Source organism: Aethalodelphis obliquidens, unplaced genomic scaffold, assembly GCF_003676395.1.
Source record: "Aethalodelphis obliquidens isolate GAN/ISIS:26980383/991018 unplaced genomic scaffold, ASM367639v1 scaffold9, whole genome shotgun sequence".
In the NCBI taxonomy this organism is placed as follows: domain Eukaryota; kingdom Metazoa; phylum Chordata; class Mammalia; order Artiodactyla; family Delphinidae; genus Aethalodelphis; species Aethalodelphis obliquidens.
Window position 1 is genome coordinate 44,261,682 of NW_020837953.1, and position 25,533 is coordinate 44,287,214.

The following is a 25,533-nucleotide window of genomic DNA, read 5'->3' on the forward strand; positions in this document are numbered from 1 at the left end:
ACAGGCTATCCGTGTGTTAGGGCTCTTGGGGGCCTTGGATCCCTACAAGCACAAAGTGAACATTGGCATGATCGACCAGTCCCGGGATGCTTCTGCTGTCAGCCTGTCAGAATCCAAGTCAAGTCAGGATTCCTGTAAGTTGAGGAGAACCTTGAGTGGCTGCCAAGTTCTTGCCTCACTAAGCCCCCACTGGCTGTGTTTAGAAAGAGCCTTGGGCTGGATAACTGTGAAATTATTGCATATTGACTCACCTTGTGACTTTTGAATGGAACGTCAGTAGTTTCCTCTTGAGTCACAGCAGGGGCGCTGCTTCCCAGTGTGTCCAGTCTTCCCGTTTGTCCAGGTTCTTTGTTAAAGGTCAATAGGCTATGTCTGTAGTCACTCTTAGGTGCTGAGGAGAGAGACGTGAATTATCACCCCATCACCCTTGTTCATCTGTCATTCTTTGTTAGTGCATCTTTGATGTTTTCTATTCCCATGGCACCCAAGGAGGAAGAGGGTAGAATGTATTCTCCCTGTTTTAATTGATAGGGAAATCTGAGGCTAAGGCTCAGAGGGCGTGGAAAAACTAGTAGCAATCAGGATCCAGGGCTCTTTCTTCCATCAAGTGGTCTAGCTGTAGAGTTCCTTTGTCTTTAGATAGTAGCCTAAGAGATTGGGCAGGGCGTGGGGATGCAGGTGAGTTTCCTAGGCTTAACTCAGTGTCCATCAGGGCAGGCGTATTTGTCAAAGTGTGAAAGTTCAGCAGTGGTTCTCCCATCTAGTTCAGCAAAATGTTATTTTTCCCAAATAAAATAATTTGTTTCTGAACTCTGTGGATGGGATCATACTGCTTCCAGTTTGTTCTTCTGTATATGAGAGAAGTGTGCCTGCAATGTTAATCCTGTCAGACCCACAGCCTTCGAGCAGAGCCTGAGCCACATCCTCCAGCATTTCCTCCGTCCTCAGCAGTGCCAGTCATCCAGTCTCTTGGATGTTCTGGTTCTTAGCGTCCTTATTGTGCTGTTAAACCGCTACCTACCCCCATACCCTCCCCTCCCTCTCCCCCACCCTCCATACCCTCCTCCGCCCCTCCCCCACCTTCCAAACCCTCCACCCCCAGTCCTTGAGATCCTTGTTGTTCAGGTCAGGTAGCATTTGTTGTTAACTTCTCTGAATTCCCTAGGGGGACCAAGCAGCTGCTGAACAGATGTTTGCCTAATTTAATCCCCTTTATTTTCATTTGGTGGAGTAACTTTTTATTGATGGTTTCAGCTACTGAAGTTGTGAACTGGAATGGTAAGAAGCTAAATTAAACGTAGCAATTTAAAGAAAACCCGTCATGTACTGTGTTAGGCTTTTGTAGTTTAGATAATAGACAAGCCAAAAACTGCCCTTCATGGTGAGAGCCTATTCACTGGCTCCTAATATACCCGGTATTCCCAGTGGTGTTAGAGTACAGCAGGGAGAGAGATGTGAATGCTGGTGACCCACAGGAGGTTTTTTTGTTTGTCGGTAACCACGCTTTGTCCAAAGTCAGAGTCATGTATAGCTCGTGATCCTCACCTTTGTTTGGTCCTAGCTGACTACAGCACCAGTGAGATGCTGGTCAACATGGGGAACTTGCCTCTGGACGAGTTCTACCCAGCCGTGTCCATGGTGGCCCTGATGCGCATCTTCCGAGACCAGTCCCTCTCTCACCATCACACCATGGTCGTCCAGGCCATCACCTTCATCTTCAAGTCCCTGGGGCTCAAGTGTGTGCAGTTCCTGCCCCAGGTCATGCCCACATTCCTGAATGTCATTCGGGTTTGTGACGGGGCCATCCGGGAAGTAAGTGGGTAAACCCCCAACCCTTGCTCCTCCCTGCCCCGTGCCATGCCTGCGTGGGAAGTCCATCTGTGCCTCAGCTTCCTAATAATGTACTCTGCTTGCCGTTATGCCTAATGCCTTTCCTCCCCCAGAACTTCTAACACCTAAGTGTACAGGTATAATCAGTTCAGCTCAACTTCCTGTTTTATACCTCAAAATGGCTAAAAGATGAGTGGCTGGAGGGGAAGCGGGGGGACAGCATTGTTATTCTCCGTAATCTACTGTTCAGTCCAATAATCTGATGGAATATCCCACAGTGGATTTCTGGTGGTTTCGGCATGATTAGATTTAAGTCAAACGCTTAGTGGGAATACTACAGAGGTGCAGTAACAATGCTTCATAATGTCAGTTTGTCCAATTATTGTTGGTCCTGAGTTTGAGCACATGGTGAGGTTGGTATGTATCAGATCTCTCCATTGTAAAGTTACCTTTTTTCCTTAGCCATTAAGTAATGTGTGGGGTGATACGTTGAGACTGTGTGACTGTCCTATTCCCCAGCTACCTTTTACCCAATGATTTTAGCCACCATTGATGATCCTTGTTGGAATCAATTATCACGTTGGTTGCAAAGTAATGACTTTTTTTTTTTTTTAATTTATTTTTGGCTGTGTTGGATCTTCGTTGCTGCGTGTTGGCTTTTTCTAGTTGTGACGAGCGGGGGCTACTCTTTGTTGCAGTGTGCGTGCTTCTCATTGCAGTGGCTTCTCTTGTTGCGGAGCACAGGCTCTAGGCGCGTGGGCTTCAGTAGTTGTGGCACACAGGCTTCAGTAGTTGTGGCTCACGGGCTCTAGAGCGCAGGCTCAGTAGTTGTGGCTCACGGGCTTAGTTGCCCTGCGGCATGTGTGATCTTCCCCGACCAGGGATCGAACCCGTGTCCCCTGCATTGGCAGGTGGATTCTCAACCCTTGGGCCACCAGGGAAGCCCCTCCTTCTACTTTTAATAGCTGGCATTTTTCTGTAAAGAAGAATTTCCCCCTTTCCCTCCCTCTTTTTCTCTCTTGCTCGCTCTCTTTTTTTTTTTTCTCTGAACCATAGAGTACGCACAGTGGTTCTGTGATTACCATACCTGTACCACTACCAACAGCGATCCTACTGAATACAGTTCAAGGTGGCTTTGCGGTTCCTACTGTTCTTAGAAAGTATTCCACAAGGTGTATGGTCAGAGTACTGCGTTTTAAAGATCCTGGAATTAAATATTTTTTCTTCTGTGATTACATATTCAATTTGATGTACATTCAGAGGAAATAGTATTTTTTTAGAAAGTATATTTTTTAATTTTCTGCCTGGAATATACAAGTGCATTTTATTTTTATATAATCAACCTCATGAATTCTTACTAATTCTAATAATTTACCTGTAAATTTTCCCAGGTTTTCACTCTAGCTAATCATATAGTCTGCCGAACATAAAAAACAGTTTTGGCTTTTTTGTTTTGGTCGGTAAAGCAGTTGTTACTTTTCCTTACTGCTTTCCTAGGACCTTCACTGCAGTGTTGATTAGACTCTGTAATAGTGGAAACCTTTAATCTTGTTCCTGATTTTAATGGGACTAGTGTTAAGATTTCATCACTAAGTATAATGTTTGCTGTAGGTTTTTTTTTTAATCTTTATTGGAATATAGTTGCTTTACAATATTGTATTAGTTTCTACTGTACAGCAAAGTGAATCAGCTATATGTATACGTATATCCCCTCTATTTTGGATTTCCTTCCCATTTAGGTCACCAGAGAGCACTGAGTAGAGTTCCCTGTGCTATACAGTAGGTTCTCACTAGTTATCTGTTTTGGGGTTTTTTTTGCGGTACGCGGGCCTCTCACTGTTGTGGCCTCTCCCATTGTGGAGCACAGGCTCTGGACGCGCAGGCTCAGTGGCCATGGCTCACGGGCCCAGCCGCTCCGCGGCATGTGGGATCTTCCCGGACCTGGGCACGAACCCGTGTCCCCTGCATCGGCAGGCGGACTCTCAACCACTGCGCCACCAGGGAAGCCCCAAAATATATGTATTTTTGTATACATATAAATAGTATATGACCAGTATTAGTATTAACAATATGATTACTGAATGCAGTTCAAGGACTTTTGCAATTTGTTATTGTTTTTAGGATGTGTCTTGTTGGGGATATACACCAAAATACTGTGTTCAAAGTCACTTGAAATAATTTTTTGAGTGATTGTGCAACCAACTTGGTTTATAGTTAAACTCATTTGTTCCTATTTATTTTCAATTTTTAGAAATTTCTTGTGAGTTTTTGTAATTTAACTTTCATTCTAGTTATGTAAGACGTTAGCATAATTTAAGAGTCAAAACTATAAGATATATTCAGCAAAGACGAGCTTCCATCCCTATTCTTATACCTTGTTTCTTCCTTCCTCTATCATTTACTATTGCTGCTGTAACAAATCACCACCAATTTAGTAACTTGAAACAACACAAATTGATCATCTTACAGCTCTTTAAGTCATAAGTCTGGCATAGATCATACTGAACTACAGTCAGGGAGCCATTAAGACTGTGTTCCTTTCTGGAGGCTCTAGGGGGAACCCCTTTCCTTGCTTTTTGTAGCTTCTAGAGGCTGCCTGCATTCTTTGGCCTCCTTCCTCCATCTTCAAAGTCAGCAACATTGTATCTCTTTGACTCTTTTTCCCTCAAATCTTTCTCTCTGAACATAACCAGAAAAGGTTCTCTGCTTTTAAGGACTCCTTAGATTGGGCCCACCCGGATAATCTCCCCATCTCAGCGTCCTGCTCCCTCATCACATCTTCAGAAGTCCCCTTTTGTCATGTAAAGTAATTTATTCACAGGTTCTAGGGATTAGGACATGGAGTTTTCGGTTACCGAAATCCTGCCTACCACACTTCCCCCTAAGCTAACCAGTTTTATCAGTTTTTAAATTTATCTTTTCAGTGTTTATTTTTGAAAATATAAGGAAATATATGTCCCCCACCTTCACTGTTGTGGCCTCTCCCATTGCGGAGCACAGGCTCTGGACGCGCAGGCTCAGTGGCCATGGCTCACGGGCCCAGCCGCTCCGCGGCATGTGGGATCTTCCCAGACCTGGGCACGAACCCGTGTCCCCTGCATCGGCAGGCGGACTCTCAACCACTGCGCCACCAGGGAAGCCCCAAAATATATGTATTTTTGTATACATATAAATAGTATATGACCAGTATTAGTATTAACAATATGATTACTGAATGCAGTTCAAGGTCTTTTGTAATTTGTTATTGTTTTTAGGATGTGTCTTGTTGGGGATATACATCAAAATACTGTGTTCAAAGTCACCTGAAATAATTTTTTGAGTGATTGTGCAACCAACTTGGTTTACAACAGTGAACATAGTATAAACTTTCTGGATCTTACTTTTTTCCACTTTCACAGCAGCATATCCTGGAGTTCATGCCATAGCAGTATAGTGAGAATGTCTTCATTCCTTTAGAGGCAATTGGTACTTCATTGTGTGAACATGCCACAGCTATTTGACCGGTCCCTATTGATGACTGTGTTTTTCCAGTCTTTGATATTTAAAATAATCCTGCAATGAAAAGCTTTGTGTATACATCATTTTCACCTCTATTTCTTCTTGTACTTAAATGGCTTCACCTTTTACATTTAGATCTTTGAGCTCTTTGGAATATGTCCCAGTGTACAGTATGAGGAATGCATCCAATTTTATCTTTTTCACCCATAAAATTTGACTTGCATACCTTATTTAAAAAAGTCTAAAATTAGTCATTGTCTCCATCCTTTCCCTGAACAATATACAAAACTTAGAATGACTGATCAAAGTATTATATCTCCCTACCTTCTTATGTTATTATCTAGTATCACTTTTTTTTAACTCCAAATTAAACGTTACTGTTATTTTATGCAGACAGTGTTTATGTTTATCCCTTTTGCCACTTCATTACTGTCTCCCATCTCAGAGCTTCCTCCTAGGACCATTTTCCTTCTCGCTAAGGCAAATTCTTCTGAGCATCCATCAAAGTAAATGCTCTGTTTTTGTTTATCTGAAAAAAATCTTTATTTCACCCTCTTATAAAATCTTTATTTAGCTGAGAATACAATTCTGGGTTCTCCTTCAGCTGTAGATATTATCCCACTGTTTTCTGACTTCTTTTGTCGCTGTTGAGAAATTATGATTCCTTTTCATGTAATCTCCCTTTCCTCTATGGCTGTTTCAGACCTTCTCATGTTTTTGTTGTCCTGAAGTTGCACTGTTGTAAATCTAGGTATGCATTTCTCTTTCTTATCCTGATGGGGATTTGTGGGCTTTCTGAATATGAGGACTCCACCCTTCTATTTTTTCCTTCCAGAATTAGATTCAACATTTAGAGCTTCTCACTCTGTCCTTAATGTCTCTTAGTTTATTATCCTTGTTGTTCATCTTTGTCTCTCAGAGATGTATTCTGGATATGTCTTCACATCCATTTTCTATTCACTGATTCTTTAGCTATGTCTTTTTGACCTGTCATTGAGTTTTTAGTTCCTACTACATTTTTTTTTTTTTTTTTTTGCGGTATGCAGGCCTCTCACTGTTGTGGCCTCTCCCGTTGCGGAGCACAGGCTCCGGACGCGCAGGCTCAGCGGCCATGGCTCGCAGGCCCAGCCGCTCCGCAGCATGTGGGATCTTCCCGGACCGGGGCACGAACCCGTGTCCCCTGCATCGGCAGGCGGACTCTCAACCACTGCGCCACCAGGGAAGCCCTCTTATTCCTTTAAGCATTTTAAACAGGTTTACTTTATATTTTCTATCCAGTAATTCCAATATACATAAGGTTTTTGATGAGTCTAATTCTGTTGTTTATTGTTTCTGCCGAGTCATACTCACGGCAAGTCTGTAAGTCTGTCCTTATGTGTTTTACAATTTTGGATCATGCATCATATTCAGCTGGACTTCCCCTGGAGCAGTTAATACTGGAATATCTGCTCTGAAGTTACATCTCTCCAGAGAGGGCCTGCATTTGCTTCTACCAGGTTTTCTAGGAGAACTTTTAGTTAGTTTCTTGGCTTAGAGTTTCTCAGGCCACACAGGTAGTTAAAATAACCCCCTAAACTCATATGAGAGTGGCCTGAAATTACAAACTCTTAGGAAGGCTTCTTTTTCCTACCTAGACCTCACATCAAGACTCACAGATTACTTTGTCTCCTTTGCCAGTGGACAGACTTGGGGGTAGGAGGTTTCACCATTTTTCTTGATATGTAGCTTTTTGAAGGTCTGGCTTTATGTGAAAGGTTTCAGTTCTGATAATCTAATAACAACATTTATCTTTTATGCATTCCTTTTAGGCTTTTCATAGCAAGGGGATTTAGGAGGGGATCTAACCCACCATATTTTCAGGAACAAAGCTACATGTTCTTTTAAAATACAAACGTTCAGGAGGGAAAAGAGAAAACAGCTTGTGAAAGAATCTAAGGGAGAAGAAATGAGGTGGCTACTCGGGCCCCCTCCCTGGGGATGAGGCACCTGCCTGGGTGTATCCGCTGACCCTTATGAATCAGCCACCAGAGAGGCTGCCCCATGTACACCTCATATGAAGTGACAGCAAGGATCAGGAGGCTTTTGTCCTTTCGTCTCAAGGTTTCCCCTGACCAGCCATCCCCGCTGCCCTGCTTTTCCTCCAGTTTAGATTTTCTACCTTCTTTCAGGTTCTGCATAACAAAAGTTTAACTCAAAAACTATTGTATTTTAGAGTCTCCTGTCCCTTGATCTCTGTAATATACTTTCGTAGGGACCATTTCACAAAAACCGTCAGCAGTGATTCTATGAGGAGGTGCCCAGGAGATAGGTAGGGATGGCTCTACCAAGTTGAACCTGTGTGCCATGTGAGACCAGCTTCTAAGCCCCTTAGAATCCACTGATATCCCTGTCCTTAGAAATTAGTTCAACTCTCTTTGAGCCCAGTCCTATGTGTCCTGTCAGTCTCACCTCTTCAGGTAATGAGTTCTATAAGTCCATTACTCACTATTTGAAACATACTTTTTATTTTTCCCCAACTTACCCAAGTTTTAAAATGTGGATAAGGGTGAAAATACATACGTACGAAATTATTCTTGTTAATGGAGGGCAGCAAAGGCATAGAGAGCTATAAAAATTGGGAGGGGGGTGAGGGGGAAAGGGAGGTTTACAATATGACTTGCAACTTGATATTGACATGTAGCACTATCTGAGGATCATAACAGAATAAAAACTACACCCTGAAGACATCTTTAACCTGGAAAGTAGTTGGGATTTCTCTTACCTAAGCCATCTTTATTCCCAACTTTATTTCGTGAATGGCATCTCTTAACAGTTGCAAGATGCCAACCTAAATAGAATCTCCTAATCCTAGCCCTCCCTCAATTTGCTTGCTGTTTTGGTTCACAGTTTCTTTCTTTCTTTTTTTTAAAATTAATTTATTTTATTGTTTATTTTTGGCTGCACTGGGTCTTCGTTGCTGCACACGGGCTCTCTAGTTGCGGCGAGCGGGGGCTACTCTTCGTTGCGGTGTGCGTGCTTCTCGTTGTGGTGGCTTCTCTTGTTGCGGAGCATGGGCTCTAGGCGCACGGGCTTTAGTAGTTGTGGCACACAGGCTCAGTAGTTGTGGCTCGTGGGCTCTAGAGCGCAGGCTCAGTAGTTGTGGTTCACGGGCTTAGTTGCTCCGCAGCGTGTGGGATCTTCCTGGACCAGGGCTCGAACCCGTGTCCCCTGCATTGGCAGGTGGATGCTTAACCACTGCGCCACCAGGGAGGTCCCCACAGCTTCTTAGAGACACAATTAACTAATTAATTAAGACCTAATTAATTGAGTTAATTACTATAAGTGAACCACAATACCCATAATAGTTAGCTGTATTTATTTTAGAAAGTAAGTGGTAGTGAATTAAGACTGAATAAACAAAAGATACATCTACAGTTAATTAAAAATTTCATGTCCATTTTTAAGTTTTCAGTGACTCCAGAAATCCTTCAATGATAGATGATGTTCATTGGGCATTTAACAGTATTTGTGTCCCTGTTCTAGTGCTTTCCAGGTATTAGCCCAGTTAACTCTTACCACAAGCCTGTGAGACAAGAACTGTTATCTCCCATTTTCCCACAGAAGAGGCTGAGTGCAGAGAGATTAAATGAAGGTCACAAAGCTAGTAGGTAACAGAAACAGTTCAGAACAGCTAGTCTGGCCCCGAAGTCCCTGCTGAGCAGAAACTGCCTCACATGGTGAGTAAAGCCACTGACATATTTTTCAGCGCTCACCACCGTTACCGCCGATGGTTACCACCGATGGTTTTAAGTCTCATTCTTTGAAGCTTATTCTCAGAAGAAAGGGTGGTGCAGAAACCGATTCCATAGTTGTCTTTATTCATTAGTGTGCACTTGGGGTAAGCCTGGGAGTTCTACATCCTTCGTGGTGCCAACTTGCTGACCTCTTCTCTGTTTCAGTTTCTGTTCCAGCAGCTGGGAATGTTGGTGTCCTTTGTGAAGAGCCACATCAGGCCTTACATGGATGAAATAGTCACACTCATGAGAGTGAGTAGAAATTAATGCTTTGGCCTGTTCCTCGGTGTTTGGGCCCAGGAGCATTCAGCAGCAGGTTTGGATGATGTGGACATTTTTTTCATGGGTCATCATAGAGACGTTATAACCTGAGGATAAAAAGTGGAACAAGGTATCCCACTGGATTGTGAAAGGGGGTGGAGGGGCTCTCGCTACAGGCTCCCAGGTACAAGAGTTCAAGGTGTGAAATCTGAGGAGAAATCCTGAAGGAATTGTTCTGCCAGAAATAAACTGGAGTTCTTTGCCTCACACACAGCAAAGCAATTTCACTTTAACATCACAATAGTGCTTTACTGTTCTCACAAAAGCCCTCTTCCTTACTGCCTGTAAAACCATGGCCTTAAGAGAGGATTGGGGATTGGGTTTTCCTGGGGCCATTAAATACGGTGGAGTGCTGTCAGGCTCTGAGGAAGAAGGTAATGCTTTTCCCTGCTACCTTCAAAAGCATAAATACCGCCTTCTGACTGTAATAGTGTTGTGGTTTTTTTAAATACATAAATTTATTTATTTATTTATGGCTGCATTGGGTCTTTGTTGCTGCTGTGCAAGCTCTCTCTAGTTGCAGCAAGCTGGGGCTACTCTTCATTGTGATGTGCGGACTTCTCATTGCAGTGGCTTCTCTTGTTGTGGAGCACAGGCTCTAGGCGTGACGGCTTCAGTAATTGTGGCACGCGGGCTCAGTAGTTGTGGCATGCGGGCTGTAGAGCACAGGCTCAGTAGTTGTGGCACACGGGCTTAGTTGCTCCATGGCATGTGGGATCTTCCCGGCCCAGGGCTCGAACCCATGTCCCCTGCATTGGCAGGCAGATTCTTAACCACTGCACCACCAGGGAAGTCTCTGCAACAGTGTTTGAGAAGAGGCTCTCGTCCCAATTTTTTTTTTAAACATATTTATTGGAGTATAATTGCTTTACAATGATGTGTTAGTTTCTGCTTTATAACAAAGTGAATCAGTTATACATATGTTCCCATATCTCTTCCCTCTTGCGTCTCCCTCCCTCCCACCCTCCCTATCCCACCCCTCTAGGTGGTCACAAAGCACCTAGCTGATCTCCCTGTGCTATGCGGCTGCTTCCCACTAGCTCTCTATTTTACGTTTGGTAGTGTATATATGTCCATGCCACTCTCTCACTTTGTCACAGCCTACCCTTCCCCCCCGCACATCCTCAAGTCCATTCTCTAGTAGGTCTGTGTCTCCATTCCTGTCTTACCCCTAGGTTCTTCATGACCTTTTTTTTTTTTTTCTTAGATTCTATATATATGTGTTAGCATATGGTATTTGTTTTTCTCTTTCTGACTTACTTCACTCTGTATAACAGGCTCTAGGTCCATCCACCTCACTACAAGTAACTCAATTTCGTTTCTTTTTATGGCTGAGTAATATTCCATTGTATATATGTGCCACATCTTTATCCATTCATCTGTTGATGGACACTTAGGTTGTTTCCATCTCCTGGCTATTGTAAATAGAGCTGCAATGAACATTTTGGTACATGACTCTCTTTGAATTATGGTTTTCTCTGGGTATATGCCCAGTAGTGGGATTGCTGGGTCATATGGTAGTTCTAGTTGTAGTTTTTTAAGGAACCTCCATACTGTTCTTCATAGTGGCTGAATCAATTTACATTCCCACCAGCAGTGCAAGAATGTTCCCTTTTCTCCACACCCTCTCCAGCATTTATTGTTTGTAGATTTTTTGATGATGGCCATTCTGATCGGTGTGAGATGATATCTCATTGTAGTTTTGATTTGCATTTCTCTAATGATTAATGATGTTGAGCATTCTTTCATGTGTTTGTTGGCAATCTGTATATCTTCTTTGGAGAAATGTCTATTTAAGTCTAGGTGCAAAGGACTCCCCATTGATGGCAGTATCATTTTTCTGTATTGGGAGTGGGAGGGTGCTTCCTACTGTTCTCTATAATTTCAGTGTCTCTGCTTAGGGAGATTGCTTTGCAGAGATGGCTGTGTCCTCAAAGAACTGGAAGACAGTTATTCCAGTGATTTTTGTTCTTCTACACCAGACCTTTGTAGTTAGCTTGGAAGAAGCAGCAGGACTAAAATGAAAGTGGCCGCCTTCAAAAATGGAACTTCCCCGAAAATGAGTCTCAGAGCTGAAAAACTCCTATATGTATAAATAAGCAAAAGCTGCTCTGTTCCCTGCCTCCTGCTACAGGGGCCTCTGTACAGGAAGAGTTAGGTAGGATGCTAAAGAGCCTGCGGGCGGTGTTAAGGGAGTTGGGGGTGGGGTGGGGAGGGAGGAAGCAGTGCACTCGGGGTTGAAGCTGAAGTAATCTGTGACTTATTCCCCAAAAATGACTTATGACAAAACATCTAGGGGTTTGAGGCTGGGAGCTTGACACCTGCAAAATACAGCTTTCATTTCCTCCAAGACAGAGAAGGTGCCAACAGGGCTCTTCTTTGGCTCTTGCTCCTGGGCATTTCAGTGAGCTCCTCCCAGGAGGGCTCGAGGCTTTGTGAACAGTGATCCAGCCGGCATCCCTGGGGAGGCTGCCTGGATGCCTGGGGAGGCTGCCTGGTTTCTTTGACGTAGAGAAAACCCTTTGTGAGGAGCCCCGATGACCCTGCAGTGGAAAGGTAGGCGGGCTTTCTCTAAAGAAGGCAGAGTGTGGTCCCAGTGAATGAACATCACACAAACCACGGAGGCCATAAAATTTGTGGTGTTTCTTTGTCGAAGCTTTTTATCTAGAGAAAATAGCTTTTTCAAAGAGAATACCTCTCTCCAAGCAGAGAGAAAGAAAGTTTTACCAGCACCTTTTAGTATAGATTTTTTTTGAAATGTTTTTACTTTGTAAACTACTATGAGTTAAGAACAATTTTTTCTAAATAAAAATACCTTAGGCTTCTTTTAAAGCCTTCCATCTGAGGAGTTACCTTTTTTTTTTTTTTTTTTCACTGACTTCTACTTTGAATTAAATGGGGGCCCAAGAGTACTAATAAGCATATGTTGCCATTAAGTCTCCTACTCTGGAGGTTTTAAAGAAGGCAGTAGGCCACTGTCTTTCTGAATTGATTTGAAATGACAGCTTTTCCTGGAGTGAGAGACTTGGACCAATTTGCGTTGCAGTACCAAGACAGGATCTGGAGCCAGTTGGCCAAGTTTTTATTTTAGTAATTTATGTGGGATATAATTAGATGAATGTAGAAAAATGCTCCTCTTGTGGCACTCTCCAGGCCTGAAAATGGTTTGGGACAGATGTCAGATGCTGTCGAGCAAAGTCTAAATCCAGAAGGGCAGGAAATCTTGTTAACACTGAAGTCACCCTCTGGCAGAGCCCAGGTGCTACCCAAAGTGGGACCACCCCTAGACGGCTGGAGAGCTCCTAGAGTGATGGAGGCCTGGTCGTTTGTTCATTCTGCCAGATGGGTTTGGGTGGCTGGAATATGCCAGGCGCTCTGCTAGATTCAGGGAGACAGAGGTGGACCGAGGGTTTCTTGCCCTTAACCAGCCTACGGTCGAGTAGAGGGAAGGCGGCAAAGAAAATTAAGTATTACAGGTGCTAGAAGAGAGCAGAGCAGAGGGACCCACAGTGGATAATGGAAGGAGATAGGAACGCCTTCTTAGGCGAAGTGAGGCTTGAGCCACGTCTGGAAAGACAGATGGGCTTAGCTGAGCAAGAGGTGGGATTCTAAGCCGAGAGCAGCATGAGCAAAGCACGGAGGAGCCATGTAACCTGGTGCTTTTGGGGAAATGCAGCTTAGTTGCTTACTGTGACTGACGTAGGATCCAGGGAGGCCTGGGGAGAGGAGGATAAGGAAGGAGTCCCATAACACAGACCATGCTCGCTGCATTTGTGCTTCGTTTGGCTGTGTCAGTTCCTTGGTTCATATTTCAGCAGAAGGGCCCCCGACTTTGCTCCTCTGTCTCTTCCCTCTTTATAGGAATTCTGGGTCATGAACACCTCCATCCAGAGCACGATCATTCTTCTCATTGAGCAGATTGTGGTAGCTCTTGGGGGTGAATTTAAGCTCTACCTGCCCCAGCTGATCCCACACATGCTACGAGTCTTCATGCATGACAATAGCCCAGGCCGCATCGTCTCCATCAAGGTGAGTAACCCGGGACATCCTCTGGAGAGATTTCCAGAGTCCATCAGAGTCCCTGGATGATCATCTAAGAGACCCTGTTCTGAGTGACAGGGGGACGCTCGGTCCGTAAGACTGACTCTAAAGAATGCTGTAGTATCTGATGCGTGCAGTGTACAGTTTACAGAATGTTTCTCATCCTCTGTTGATTATCCTTATGTTTTGTCTCTTTTAATGGATTATTCTTGGTAAATATTTTATTTAGCATACCAGTTTTCTCTATTATCCAGCAACTGATTCCTTACCAGTTGAAATAAGTTCAGAGAAAGCAAAGTAACATATAAGTGAAATAAAATGACGGGGAAAAGTGCTACCAAGAGAATGTAATTTCAGAGCCATTTAATAAAGGCTTTTCAGAGTCCCCAAAGAATTTTGAGTTACCCATACCACTGCCGCCCTTCAGGCGCTTAGATACTTGACACCTGGCTTTATGTGCTAACCGCCATGCCTTTACTCCTTTTTGCAGTTGCTTGCTGCAATCCAGCTGTTTGGCGCCAACCTGGATGACTATCTGCATCTGTTACTGCCCCCTATCGTGAAGTTGTTTGATGCCCCTGAAGTTCCATTGCCATCTCGAAAGTGAGCACCTACCCTTTAGGACTAACATTTATCAAGCTTTTAATGTTTTTTGAAAATGCCCTTTTCTTAAGTCCCCAGGCCATCTCTCTATTTTTTTGTTATTTCAACTCTCATTAGTTTAGTCCAGATATGTACCAGGTTTATGGAAATCTTCACTGTCCCCATCCCACAGGAATGTGTGTTAGATCTCTGTACCCAAAATAATGTCAGAAGCCATTCCTTCCCGTTTGGTGCTGATTGTAAAGGTAGCCCTCAGCCACTTCTCTTATTCTTGGGCTGTGTCTTAGCAGTTACTGTATGTCAGCGATTGTTGTAGGGCAGCGTTAGAGACAGTGGACCGCCTGACGGAGTCCCTGGATTTCACTGACTATGCCTCTCGGATCATTCACCCGATTGTGCGAACGCTGGACCAGAGCCCAGAACTCCGTCCCACAGCCATGGACACGTTGTCCTCACTCGTGTTTCAGCTGGGGAAGAAGGTGAGGCAGGAGTCCTCGACTCCTCCGCTTGTTAATCTGTAGGCCTCAATCACTGACAAAGAGCTAGGAATTGTGCCTTTTTTTCCTTCTTTATTTAGCAAGTATTTATTGAGCCACCTGTGTGGGCTGAGTGCTGTTCTGGGGATAACGCTGTAAACAGAATGGTGTCCTTGTTCTCACAGAGCTTACATTCCAATGAAGCAAAGTTACAAGACATAATTTATCACATAAGAGGGACGGGAGGGAGTAGGGAGAGATGCTGTTTCTTTAGAGGCAGACCTCTCTGATAAGGTAACATTTCAGCAGAGACCTAAATAAAGGAAAGGCCCAACGCCAGGGAGCTGGCTGCAGGCAGAAGGATCAGCAAAGGCAAAGGTTCGAGATGGCAGTGTGCTTGAAGGGTGGGGGCAGCAGGAGAGCAGTGACTTCAGGGGAGGGAGCCGGGGGAAAGTACTTGGAAAAGGGCATAGAGAGAACCTTGTAGAGGCTGTGCTGGCAGTAGGCATGGAAGCTAGGTATTGTGGCCAGTGGTCCTCAGAATGTGACCCCGGGACAAGCAGCATTAGCATCTACTTAGCTGGGTGCTCCTTAGAACTGCAGATTTTCACGCCTCACGCCAGACCTACCAAGCCAGCAATTCTGACCGTGGAGCCCAGCAATCTCTGGTTTCATATGCCTTCCAGGTGGTTCTGATGCCCACTAAAATTTGCACAGCACTGTTGTAGGCCATCATAGCTGGCTTTCACTCTGAGCAAGACTAGGATTCTTTGGAGATTTTGAGCCCAGGAGTGCTGTGATCTGCCCTAGCATTGTTAAATGATTATTCTCAGTGCTGTGCGCAAGAATAGACTGGGCCAAGAGGGGAAGCAGAGAGACCATTAAAATCAGAGGCTGTTGCAGTGACGCAGGTGGAAGGTGAGGGGGATGAGGTAGCACAAGCGGTCAAAAGTACCACAGAGCTAGTCCCAAACCCAGAAGTAGTAGCTGTAATGTGGTAGGGGTAATATTCTTTTTTCTATTTCCCACTCTCCAAAGTAATGGTTTCTGACCTGCTTCCTCTCTTGTTATAGTACCAAATTTTCATTCCAATGGTAAATAAAGTTCTGGTGCGACACCGAATCAACCATCAGCGCTATGATGTCCTCATCTGCAGGATTGTCAAGGTGAGCTGCGCTTTGTTTCTGTTTGCAAGTCCCGCATTGTCCTTCTCAACTGGTATTCTTGTAATCTTAGCAGTGGGGGTATATCTAGCTTTTTAGCTCTGAACTAGGAGATTGGCAAACTTTTTATGTCAAGATAGTAAATTTTTTCAGCTTTGTAGGCTGTGTGGTCTCTGATGAAACTACTCAGCTCTGCCACTGCAGCCTGTAAGCAGCCGTATGCATATGTAAACGAATGAGCCTGATTGCGTCCCAGTAAAACTTCATTTATGGACACCAGAATATGATTCTCTAATAATTTTCACATGTTGCAGAATAGCAATCTTCTTTCAATTTTTTTTCAATCATTAAAAAATGCAAAAACCATCCTTGGCTCTCAGGTCCTACAAAAACAGGCAGCAGCTCCTTGCCGGCCCAGCTCTTCGTCATGTTTATGACACACGGTTGTCTCACATTTGCCAGTTGCATGCTCATACTACTAAGTCAGTGCTTGTCAGTGGCCAGGAGTGACCAACACAGACTGGTCTCAGTGCGGAATACAGCCCACCTATGATTCATTCTGTCCATATGTGGAATCTTAACCTAAATCCTGGCTCTTCCAGAAGGTGTGGCCCTCCCAAGGTTTAAGGATGTTTTCTAAACTGGGAGCAGCTTGTGGAGTTGCAGAGTGGTTCTCTAAATCTCTGGTTGCAGGGATACACCCTTGCTGATGAAGAAGAGGACCCTTTGATTTACCAGCATCGAATGCTGCGGAGTGGCCAAGGGGATGCCTTGGCTAGCGGACCAGTGGAAACGGGACCCATGAAGAAACTGCACGTCAGCACCATCAACCTCCAAAAGGTAGGTCCATCGTTTCCTGGGGGGGCTTGGAAAGGAGAGCCCCTGCTCTTCTCTCTTGTTCAAAACTTTCAGCTCTTGCTGTTTTCTGTTTAAAACAACCAAAAACCAAGCATCTTTCTGAAAATCTAGATACCACGAACTTAGGTCATTTTATTTTTTCTCCAAGTATCTGAATTATACAATTTTTTAATAGAAGGAAAATAAAGAACAAGGTGTCCTTTTGTGTTCCCTTGGAGCTTTGACAGTGGAATGCATTGTTGCAAATAGCATTCTCATTTTTTACATGACCAGAACACTACCAGTGAGCCTCCTAGTTAGCACTGAACCTGATGCAGGCTCTTTAAAGCACTGCTTCTCAAACTTCTCAGACTCACTGGGCTTACCACATGCTGGGGAGCTTGTTGTTAAAATGCTTGTTCTGATTCAGGCCCAGGCTCAGGCCTTGATAGTCTCCATTTCTGACAAGCTCCCAAGTAATGCCGATGCCAGTGGTCCACGGACCACACTTTGAGTAGCAAGGTTTTAGATCTCTGCAGATCAGTACTGGATTCTCTATGCTGACCAAAGCCTGGGATATAAGCAGCTTCTCATCATGTATGCCACCAGCTATGCACTTAAAAACAGGCAGTTTCAAATCATCTCTAATGGATGGATCTAAACAGAGTAATCATATACTTCACTGACTTTTAAATAAATATACCAGGTTGCTTATTTTCCACATTTTGCATTAGTCTTTAGTACTTCTAGTGACTGTAAGCAGCTCCCAGTTTGAATTTCAATGTGGTAGTTTTCTTTATTAGCAGCTGATGCAACACAGCTGCATTTCATGTGTAGCAGCAGGTAGAGGTAAAGAACTGGGCAGGGCTGGGTCCTAGTTGGCTTGGTGTCTTCTTTTGGCCAAGCCCATAACGATTTGCACACAGACCTGTGTGCGTGTGCTCACCCACAGCTTTGAAACACTGGCCTGTTACTCCTGACATCAGTCTTTACCCACACAGACAGCTGCAAAGTGACCACTACTGAGAAACGTTTGATGATTTAAGATGAAAGTGGTAAAATACCCCTGGGTCATGAGTGATGCTGCTGTACCTCTGCGTGTTTTGTAACTGCTAGTCCAAGACTTCAGGAGGAGAAAGATCATCAACACCTGGCATTCCCAAGCAGTTGTTGAGGCCACCATGCTGACACCTCACATTTGAGGGAGGGGCCAGACAAGGAGGCCAGATGCACGTTTCCACCCAGATGTTTTCAGCCTGCCTAGGTTCAGAATGTCCTTCCAACCAGGCAGCTGTCCACTCAACTTTAGGGCTTTGTTCTCTCTATTTTAGGAAGTTCCCCAGTGGTCTAGTTTGCTTCCAGAAAGTTTTGCTTTCTACCCAGGACTTGGAAAAATAAGCATAACCTTTGCCAAACAGAAAAAAGAATCTCCGCCTGTCTCACCTGAGAGAACAGATCAAGTTAAAAAACCCTAAGCGGGCTCCCCTGGTGGTGCAGTGGTTGGGAGTCCGCCTGCCAATGCAGGCGACACGGGTTCGTGCCCCGGTCTTGGAAGATCCCACATGCCGCGGAGCGGCTAGGCCCGTGAGCCATGGCCGCTGAGCCTGTGCATCCGGAGCCTGTGCACCGCAGCGGGAGATGCCACAGCGGTGAGAGGCCTGCGTACTGCAAAAAAAAAAAACCCTAAGCAAAGCTCTCCACAGCTGACTCTCAGATCCATTTCATCGAAAAGTAAATTGTGCTTCTACATATTCATGTGATGATAATTAGGGATTGGTATATTTGTCAGTTTTAACCAGCTTTCACAATAATAATTTGCCACCTCAGTCACCTTTCTGTTGGCTGTGCTAATAGAGGATTTACATAGTACAGAAAACATACAAACCATTTACATGTACCTCTAGGATGCCTTCCAAGATGCTCAGCAGCTTTCCTGTCTCATGGTAATCTATTCGGGCTTACCTTCTAAATGAGTAAGCTGGCGTTCCATCAGCGTGCACCAGTGTAGCCAGATGAGGCAGTCAGCGGTGGGTGGGTGAGGAGAGGAAACTGGCTGGAGTTTCAACAGTTACTGTAGAACCCAGAGAATTGAGAGTTGATTATGTTTTAGATTACAGAGCAGTGGGGAAAGGCCCAGGTGAGGGACATATCCTGTTTGATAGATTGTGCAGTTGTTCCTTAAGCTGACATTTTTTGAAGAGCATTTTGCTACCATTTATCAAATGGTACCGATGTTAATGATAGCACTAACCACCACCACCATTTGTTGAGCGCTTCCCGTGTGTCAGGCACTGTTGTGAACACTTTACGTGTATTGACTCATTTAATCTTCACAGTAACCCTGTAAGTTTGATGCTGTCATCAGTATCCTTCTTTTATGGATGTGGACATTGAGGCACTGAAAGGTTAAGTAATTTGCTCAATGTCAACCAGTAGATGGTGGAGCCAGGATCTGACCCAGGTATGACTCCAGAGACCAGTCTCTTAACCACTGTGTTGCAGTGCCTTCGCCTTACCCAAGCTCAACCTCATATCATTAGAGGGCAAAAGATATTAGTAATGCTTCCTTGTATGTGTCTGACTTCTAAATGCCTTGTAATACAGTGCTGGTATCCAGAGACTCGCTGTATAGGAAGGAAACCAGGAATCTGTGGATCGAAAAGGACTTGATGTTCCCATTTCGTTCAACAGAACAAGGTCTAAAAGTCTTTGGTATCTTCTTCTAGTTCAGGGGTTCTCATTGTATGGTGAGTGAGAATCCTTCACATAAATTTTTAATTTGTCTCTCGTAGTATCTCTTCTTCAGTTTTTGACAAAAAATATTAGTTTATGTAATGTTACACCTTGGTAACTCATCAAAAGCTATAGCAAATCTCCATTTATCCCAGGAGGTGATGGATTGAGTCATTGATGGTCAGGTGGTGTAGCACATGGGTGTCTCTTTCACTCCCTGGACTACTTCACTTGAGAACTTCTGCTTTAACTTATCTGATTTCCCTATTTAGGGAGGATTGACATGTCTGTTCTGCCAGAAAAATCTTTTCAGAATATATTTTAAAAGTTAGGGATTTAGTAGTTAGGGCTAAGCCAATTCAACGAGATGTCATTTTGATGATACGAGCCACCATGTTTTGCTCATCTATTCCAGCTAGGCCCTTTAGCTGCATTATCCCTAAATGAGGAAGATTAAGACTCAGACAGCAGTGTACAAGTAATTTGCCCAGAGTCCTTACAGCAGGTGAGTGGCAGGGCCAGGGTTCCAACCAGGTGTTTCTAACTTCAGAGTAGCAGGCACTCAGCATAAAGCACTAACTTGTGCTGAGCACTGTGCTAAATCTGTTACACATATGAACTTAGTTAATCTTTTTTTTTTTTTTTTTTTAAATCTTGGCCATGCTATGTGGCATGCGGGATCTTAGTTCCCTGACCAGGGATTGAACCCGTGCCCCATGCAGTGGAAGCATGGAGTCTTAACCACTGGACTGCCAGGGAAGTCTCTAACTTAGTTAATTAATCCTTAGAACACCCTCTGGGGGCTTCCCTGGTGGTGCAGTGGTTAAGAATCCGCCTGCCAATGCAGGGGACGCAGGTTCGAGCCCTGGTCCAGGAAGATCCCACATGCCGCGGAGCAACTAAACCCATGCGCCACAACTACTGAGCCTGCGCTCTAGAGCCCGCGAGCCACAACTACTGAAGCCCACATGCCTAGAGCCCGTGCTCCGCAACAAGAGAAGCTACTGCAATGAGAAGCCCGCGCACCACAGCAAAGAGTAGCCCCCGCTCACCACAACTAGAGAAAGCCTGCGTGCAGCAACAAAGACCCAACTCAGCCATAAATTAATTAATTAATTTAAAAAAGAACACCCTCTGATATGGGGACTATTATCCACACTTTACAGATGAAGAAACTGAGGCACAGGGAAGTTAAGTAACTTGCCCACGATCAGACACCCAATACGTTACATACCTGGGATTTGAACTCCAGCCACTGAGCTCCACAGAGTGTGGCTGCTGACCACTCCCCTTTACTGCCCAGCTCCAGGGCCTGAATCTTCCCATCCACCTCCCTAAGCTGCCCCTGCTAGTACCTCTTGGTGCCTGGAGAGCTCAGAGTTTTGAGGAAAGTTGGAGGGGATAAACTACAAAGTAAAAATTCAGGGCTTCCCTGGTGACACAGTGGTTGAGTGTCTGCCTGCCGATGCAGGGGACACAGCTTTGCGCCCCGATCCAGGAGGATCCCACGTGCTGCGGAGCGGCTGGGCCCGTGAGCCATGGCCGCTGAGCCTGCGCGTCCGGAGCCTGTGCTCCGCAGCGGGAGAGGCCACAACAGTGAGAGGCCCGCGTACCACAAAAAAAAAAAAAAAAAAAAAAATTCAATCTGTTCAACTCCTTTTGTCTCATTCCACCATACTGCCGTGTACTCCGGGCTCAGTGCTCACCTGATGGTCACACTATTGAGGATGGTGTCAACCTGAGCAGTTCCCCTCTCCCTGTGTGACTCTGCTGTAAGATGAGCCAGTGTCGCACTGCAGGGTGTCCCAGGCCCCTCACACACTGCTGGAGGCCATTCGGCTTTGTTGGATGCATTCTGAGTGTGATGGTCCCCATCCACTTTAGGGCTGTAGAGCTCTCTGCTTTGCAGATAGAGTCCAGCGCAAATGAGGTGTAAAACAGGCTTTCTTTATATTATGAGAGTTTGCTGCTTTTGTTTTATGGCTTTAAATATTACTCTTTTGTATTTGTGCTCGGGGAATTTTATCATGAGAGGTATAATTTTATAAATCAAAGAAGTGGAATAATCATTAGATAATCAAGGGCTCTTTACAATTGGCCCTTACAGTTGATGGTTTTCCTTTGTCGCCTGTGGCATGATAGGCCTGGGGAGCTGCCAGAAGGGTCTCCAAAGATGACTGGTTGGAATGGCTGAGGCGGCTGAGCCTGGAGCTGCTGAAGGACTCCTCCTCGCCCTCCCTGCGCTCCTGCTGGGCCCTGGCACAGGCCTACAACCCGATGGCCAGGTATGGTGTGTCAGGGCTCCCTTCCTCCCAGCTTCAGATTAGGATCAAGAGGGTCAGCACGTAGAAAATGTTGTATAAGAATTAGTTTTTATTAGCAGTAATAGTAAAAGGATTTTTAAATTTTGTTAACCTCTGGGGGAAAAGATAAAAAAGCAAATTAAAGAAGCTCTTATTATAGGAAAAACATCCATTTTAACCTTGCTAGTGTACCTTCCCTTAGTAGATCTAGGTCCAAAACTTTAATTACAAAGTCATTTATAACTCTGAAAACAACTATGTAATAGCTTAATATAACCTGTTTTCCAGTAATAGTGATACTCCAGTTATTTATTGCTGCATTACAAATACCCCAAGACTTAGTGGTCTAAAACAACAGCAGTCTAAAAAAATTACTTATTTTACTCACAAATCTGCAATTTGGGCAGGACTTGTGGGAGCAGCTTGTCTCTGCCCCACACAGTGTCAGGGGTATTTGTCCAGGGGCTAGAAGACCTGCTTCCAAGATGGCTCATCCGTATGGCTGGTAAGTTGGGGCTGACTGTTGGCTGGAAGTTCAGCCCTGGCCCGGGACCTTGGTTCCTCTCCACGTGGATTGCCCTATGGATTGCTCAGGCTTCCTCACAGGAAACTGGCTGGGTTCAAGGGTGAGTGTCCCCAAGGGAACGAGGCAGAAGTGCTTGGTGCTTGTATGACCTAGTCTTGGAGGTCACATAGTGTTACTTCTGTCCCACTGCATTGTTGAAGGCAGTCACACAGGCCTACTCGGGCTCAAGGGGAGGAGACGTGGATGCCACCTTTTTATAGGAGAGTGGGAGGCTCCTAGAAGGGCGCATGGAACAGGAGCTAGCGCTGCAGCCGTCTTCGGAAAGTAGAATTTGCCATAAAAAATACTATAAACCTTTAACAGGGAATCTTAAAAAGTCATTGAAAATTTGGTTTATAAAAAGTTTTAATGCATTTAAAAGATTCATAGTATGATGTAAGTGAATAAAATGGAATACAAAATGGTATAAATATGTGATTTCAGCTATTAAAAATATATGTACATAGGAAAAAGATGAGAAAGTAATACAATAATGATTATCTCTAAGTAGGAGGATTTAAGGAGCAGTTCTTTTTCATTCTTTTCCTTATTTTCTAAATTTTTCTACAATGGACAGTTCTTATTTATAATGAGGCATTAAATGGTGATTTAATTAACAATCCTTTTCATTAGCAAGAAGCAAAAAATGAGGTATTCCATTTCACTTTCATCAGCACAGTTGGTTTGCTATTTGGAGTGTATTTAGCAAGAATAGCGATGGTCCCTGAGGCTGTTGCTTGGATGCCATGATTTAGTTCATCTGATTTCTTTCAAATATTTTATAACGCTTAAAAATCATTCCTAGGACTTCTCTGTTTCCATAGTGTGCAGATTTCACACGCTGGCTACTGTAGCGTCCCTCTCATCTGCTCCGAGTCCCTTTTGGGCACACTGTCATCCACAAGAGGCTTGTGATAAATATACACGTGTGTGTCTGTCCCCTTAGTGCCAAGTGTGTTCACTTGGGAGCCAGCGTGGCCTTGGACCTAGATCAGAAAGCTTACTTCTTAATTTACACAGGGTTTCTTTTGATCTTCATGTTATCCTTGGAATTTCAAATTTTGTTTTCTTCCATCAGATTCCAAAATTATATATACATCGATCTGACTTAACCTTTTAAAATATGTAATGAAAAGTAGATGTATAAGCATCAGATCCCTTACCCCATACATTATCTAGGCATATCCTGTGGTTTCCAACTCCCCTCTCCACACATTCAAAAAAAAGAGAGGGTAGGATTAAAATTCAGATGTCAGGGGTAGCAAATATATTCACCCAAGTGGTGCTGTAGTGATTTTAAATAGTTATAGTGATCCTAGAAATGATACCTCTGCTTCCAGGTCTTCCCAAGGCCCCGGCTGTTAGAGGTTTGGCTAAGAGAATCTTTTAAGACTTATGCATTTGGATTCTATTTTCTAATACTGCTAGTTTCTTAAGTTCTGTTGTCATTTTGTTTATGACCATCCTACTAAAGGTTCTGCTTATATTTTGAAAAGCAATAGCAGATGCTGCCTTTGCCGCTTCTGATCTTAGGACTTTGGACATTGCCTGAGAAGAAGCATCCCAAGAATCATTTGAAGATTATTGTTTTCTGAATCTGTTATGTCAACTGCTATGTTAGAAGTCCCTTTCTGTTCATCCTCTCCAGTGAAGAGAAGTGATGCAACCACTGTGGAGACAAGTTACTTTTCTCTGCTCTTCTTTCTCCCCACACACCCCGCCCCCACCCCCAGTGCCCTGTACCTGCCCTGTAAAATACAGCAGTCACTAGCCACGTGTGCTTATTTTAACTTAATTAAAATTAACTAAAACTTAAAATTCAGTTCCTTAGTCACACTTATCAAAGTTCAAGTGTTCATTGACCAATGGCTACCATATTGGGCAGGGAAGATATAGACCATTTCCAGCAAGTTCTTTTGGACAGCCCTGGCCTGTATAACCATAATCAGTGATGCCGGGAGTAGATTGGTAGGTGTGACTTTGTGGCACCAGGCAGAGGCAGGAGAGGCATTTCCAACATTTGTCTTCACTCCTGTCTGCCTTCAGGGATCTCTTTAACGCTGCGTTTGTGTCCTGCTGGTCTGAGCTGAATGAAGACCAGCAGGATGAGCTCATCAGAAGCATCGAGTTGGCCCTCACCTCCCAGGACATCGCTGAAGTCACACAAACCCTCTTAAACTTGGCTGAATTCATGGAACACAGTGACAAGGTGAGACTTTGCCCAGTTGTCCAGATGGAGCCTGACGGGGAACCAGCTGGTGAGAGGGGAGAAGCACCCTCACAGCCCACTCTTGCTTGTGCCCCGTCTGCCATTTTCCTATGCTGTGGGGTTCTGCTCTTCTCCAGGGCCCCCTGCCATTGAGAGATGACAATGGCATTGTTCTGCTGGGTGAGAGGGCTGCCAAGTGCCGAGCATATGCCAAAGCGCTACACTACAAAGAACTGGAGTTCCAGAAGGGTCCCACCCCTGCCATCCTAGAGTCTCTCATCAGGTAGGCCATAAACCCTTTTTAATTGCTGCCTTCATCTAAAATGACCTCTCTTCTCCCACTACCTGGTGACAGTTCACTGGAGGCACTTGGAGACCTCTGCTCTATGAAATCTGCCATCAGGCCTGGCCAGCACGTTTAAATGAGATGTGGTTGCAGATGGCTCTCCCCAGTATTCTAGCCAGAATTGTCGTTTCTGTTGACCCTTAGCACCTGGGCTTCTGTTGTTTTCCAACCTGTGCTTACTTGTCCCAATGAAATTAGCCTAGAAGCAGTTCTGTGGACGGAGCAGCCTAGGAAGGATAGATTTTACGTCTGGGTTAGATTGCACCCTCTGGCTTGGGACTAGGAGCTGGACTCTGTGCCTCAGAGACCACCCAAGGGCAGGGTGGGTTTTTATTGGCTAAATATGTTGGTGCCTGAGTCTTCCTCCTTGGAGTTCTATGAATGTAAAAGACAGAGTCTGAAATTCAGTGGTCTTTTCCCTCATTTGCTTATGTTCTCTCATAAGATGGTTTTGAGTCTTCTGGGTATGGAAAAAAAATAGGTTGTTTAATAAATTTTTTGCTGTTATGAAATTACAAGCAGCCTTAAATGTTAGCTCCACAGCTCCTAGAGAACTGTTCACTTCCCCTAATGATCATCAGAGAATATTAGCTTCAGGATCTAATTATCTTCATGTAAATGCTAACATGGTTGATTATTTCACTACAGATAGTTTAGGAAAAATCACCCAGCTAATAAGTACCTCCACTGTGGCTGAAACAGCCTGCTGTGTGTGTTGCTTCCTTCATTTGAAAGGATAATCAAATAACCAAGTTTTCTGCTAGCTCTGCTTTTGAGTAGATGCTAAAAAGTGTTCCTTTCAACACTTTAAAAAGTGACCAGAGGGCTTCCCTGG

General features: G+C 44.3%; 1 protein-coding gene across 5 annotated transcripts in view; it reads left to right on the top strand.

The window, feature by feature from the left end:
• The window catches only part of MTOR (mechanistic target of rapamycin kinase), a 116,752-nt gene that overhangs the window by 23,350 nt on the left and 67,869 nt on the right, over positions 1-25,533 (top strand). For 4 of the 5 annotated variants that reach the window (XR_003433452.1, XM_027110191.1, XM_027110190.1 and 1 more), the window contains exons 18-28: positions 5-134; positions 1,562-1,812; positions 9,267-9,353; positions 13,284-13,451; positions 13,954-14,066; positions 14,383-14,545; positions 15,616-15,708; positions 16,399-16,545; positions 21,418-21,560; positions 24,190-24,352; positions 24,490-24,635. Coding sequence is in view for 4 of the 5 variants with exons in the window: in XM_027110191.1 (XP_026965992.1) it covers positions 5-134; positions 1,562-1,812; positions 9,267-9,353; positions 13,284-13,451; positions 13,954-14,066; positions 14,383-14,545; positions 15,616-15,708; positions 16,399-16,545; positions 21,418-21,560; positions 24,190-24,352; positions 24,490-24,635 (1,604 nt within the window). In the remaining variant the exon portion in view is untranslated. The remainder of the gene's footprint in view (positions 1-4; positions 135-1,561; positions 1,813-9,266; positions 9,354-13,283; positions 13,452-13,953; positions 14,067-14,382; positions 14,546-15,615; positions 15,709-16,398; positions 16,546-21,417; positions 21,561-24,189; positions 24,353-24,489; positions 24,636-25,533) is intronic. The other variant, XM_027110193.1, reaches the window with a different exon arrangement.